Source organism: Apis dorsata, unplaced genomic scaffold (assembly GCF_000469605.1).
Source record: "Apis dorsata unplaced genomic scaffold, Apis dorsata 1.3 scaffold_374, whole genome shotgun sequence".
Taxonomy (NCBI): Eukaryota; Metazoa; Arthropoda; class Insecta; order Hymenoptera; family Apidae; genus Apis; species Apis dorsata.
In genome coordinates, this window is record NW_006263637.1 from 172,515 (window position 1) to 174,748 (window position 2,234).

The 2,234-nt window shown below is 44.6% G+C and overlaps 1 protein-coding gene across 1 annotated transcript in view; it reads right to left on the reverse strand.

Annotated features, from left to right (window-relative positions):
* Positions 1–2,234, reverse strand: part of LOC102676008 — an 11,996-nt gene that overhangs the window by 4,554 nt on the left and 5,208 nt on the right. The window contains exons 3-4 of the mRNA XM_031511970.1: positions 1,558–2,234; positions 6–540 (exon numbers count right to left, since the gene is read on the reverse strand). The exon at positions 1,558–2,234 is cut by the window's right edge and continues 3 nt beyond it. Coding sequence (XP_031367830.1) covers positions 6–540; positions 1,558–2,234 — 1,212 coding nt within the window. The remainder of the gene's footprint in view (positions 1–5; positions 541–1,557) is intronic.

Genomic DNA, 2,234 nt, shown 5'->3' on the forward strand with positions numbered 1-2,234 from the left:
TTCGTGAATTGCGACATCTTCTCCACGCTGTTCGAGAATTGATTCTTCAAGTTCTCGGAGATTTTCACCCAGAACGGTGCGTCGCTCGGCCTCTTCAACCCGTAGAAATGTTGATTCGGATAATAGTTCTTCGTTGTGTAAGTGTCGACGATATTCTTGTCGTTCAACACGTATTTCTTCTTCTGCCTTTGCTCCGTGAACGAGTATTGATTCTCCGGGAAGTTGTCGGGCCGTTTCTTCTCGTTCTTCACGATCTTGGCCGGTTGGACGCCCAATTCCGGATGGGCGTATTGGAGGACGGGCGCCCTTGCGCCCGGTTTCAGGGCGATCGGCGCTATCTTCTGGCTCTCGGGCGTGTACAATTGGGACACGGGGTAGACGGATACGCCGTCAGGGTGGAGCATTCGTTTGCGCCCGTTGCTTCGGTAGCCGTCCGTCCTCGCCTCGTACACCTCCGCTTTCAACGCCTCGTTTTTATAATTCTTAGGATCCCACTCGAAGAACACGTTCTTCCCTTCCTCCTCGTACTCTTTACCGTACCTGTTGGTTGATCGGAGATTACAAACGATAAATTATTCTTTTATCTCGGTTTAATATCGATTACAAATTATTCTAATAATCGAAAAATTCTATGATTCGTTGTTGAACAAATGCGTTTATATTTATTGATAAAAATAAAGAAAAAGAAATTAATATGTAGATAAATAAATTATCAAAATATCAAACGTATCGTTAGATATATAATTATTTAGAAAATTAATCTTCAAATGCGATTTAAACGCATATTATAAATTAATTTCATTCTATAAAATTCAAATTTTTACGCGCTTGAATATATTGATTTATATTGGGTTGTTCGGAAAGTAATTTCATTTTTTCACACGAATGTCACTAGTCGAGCACTTATCCAGACAACTTCGTTCTAGAGTAGAAATTATTGGGTTGTCGGAAAGTAATTTCGTTTTTTCACGCAAGTGTCGCTAGTCGAACGTTTATCCAGCCAACTTCACTCGAAACCGTGTTATATATTTCGAGAGTTGGCATTTCGGTTGATTTATTTATAAGAAAAATTCGTTTGATTCTGTGCGATTGTGTTTTTCGTGTGTGATAACAACAAGATGCAAGATCAAAAGGAGCATATTTTACATTTTTATTACGAGAAAGGTAAGAATGCTGTTCAAGCAATAAAAAAGTTATATGAAGTGTATGGAAAAGATGTATTAACAGTACGAAACAGTATGGAAAGTGGTTTTCAAAATTTCCTTTCGACAATTTCGACGTTAAAGATGCGCCACGTTCTGGAAAACCGATCGAAGCAAACCGACAAATAACGACTCGAGAAATTGCTACGAGATTGAATTCGTCGAATCTAACTTTCGTTCGTGATCACGTGAAGCGACTTTCGGTTTCGTTTCGAACAAAATTACTTTCCGAACAGCCCAATATAATATAAAAATTTTTAATTCATCGACGACGGGTACGAACCTATTACCTTTCACAAGCTCACAAGCGTGGACAAGTATAATCCGAAAGAAACGATCTAACTAAAAACCGTACCTTCTATTCACGTTCTGGAAGAACCTCTCGAACCTTTGCCTCTCCAAAACGTTCTCCGTCGGATAAAAGTTGGAACTAGGATCCCCCATCGTCCCTTCCCCCCCATCGTGGATCAATTTATTGTTGATCACCCGAGCGTTCCGCCATGTTTGAATCTTGTCTATCGGCTCGTCCGGAACTCTTTTCCCGTGGATCACGGGTGTACCATCCCCGTCCAACGTCATCGCCGACCTCTTCGGGTTCGTTTTCACGTTTATCTCCGACCTGACCATAACTTCAGCCGGCACGTTCTTTCCATCCCTGTTCTTCGACGCGTTCGCCCCGATGTTGGTCCTCGACGAGCGCACCTGGTGCGTCAGGAACGCGTACCGCGCCCCCTCCTCGCTCTCTCCCCGCTCCCCCAACTCCAGCTTCCTCTGAGACCTGTCTTGAAAATGACGCGACAACAGCAATCCACCGGCAGGAAAGACAGGATCGAACCTCGCGTAGCTCGACCTCTCCTCGTTGGTCGCGGTAGTGGTGGCGGCGGTGCTCGTCTTCGAGTTGGCTCGAAGAGGTTTCCAATTCTGGTACTCCTCGGTGCTCGATTCCTCGAGCTGGACCACGGCCCTTCCGTCCATACCCAGAGGCGTCCAGTTCCCGTAATCGATATTCCTCTCGCCGATAGGCGGTCGATC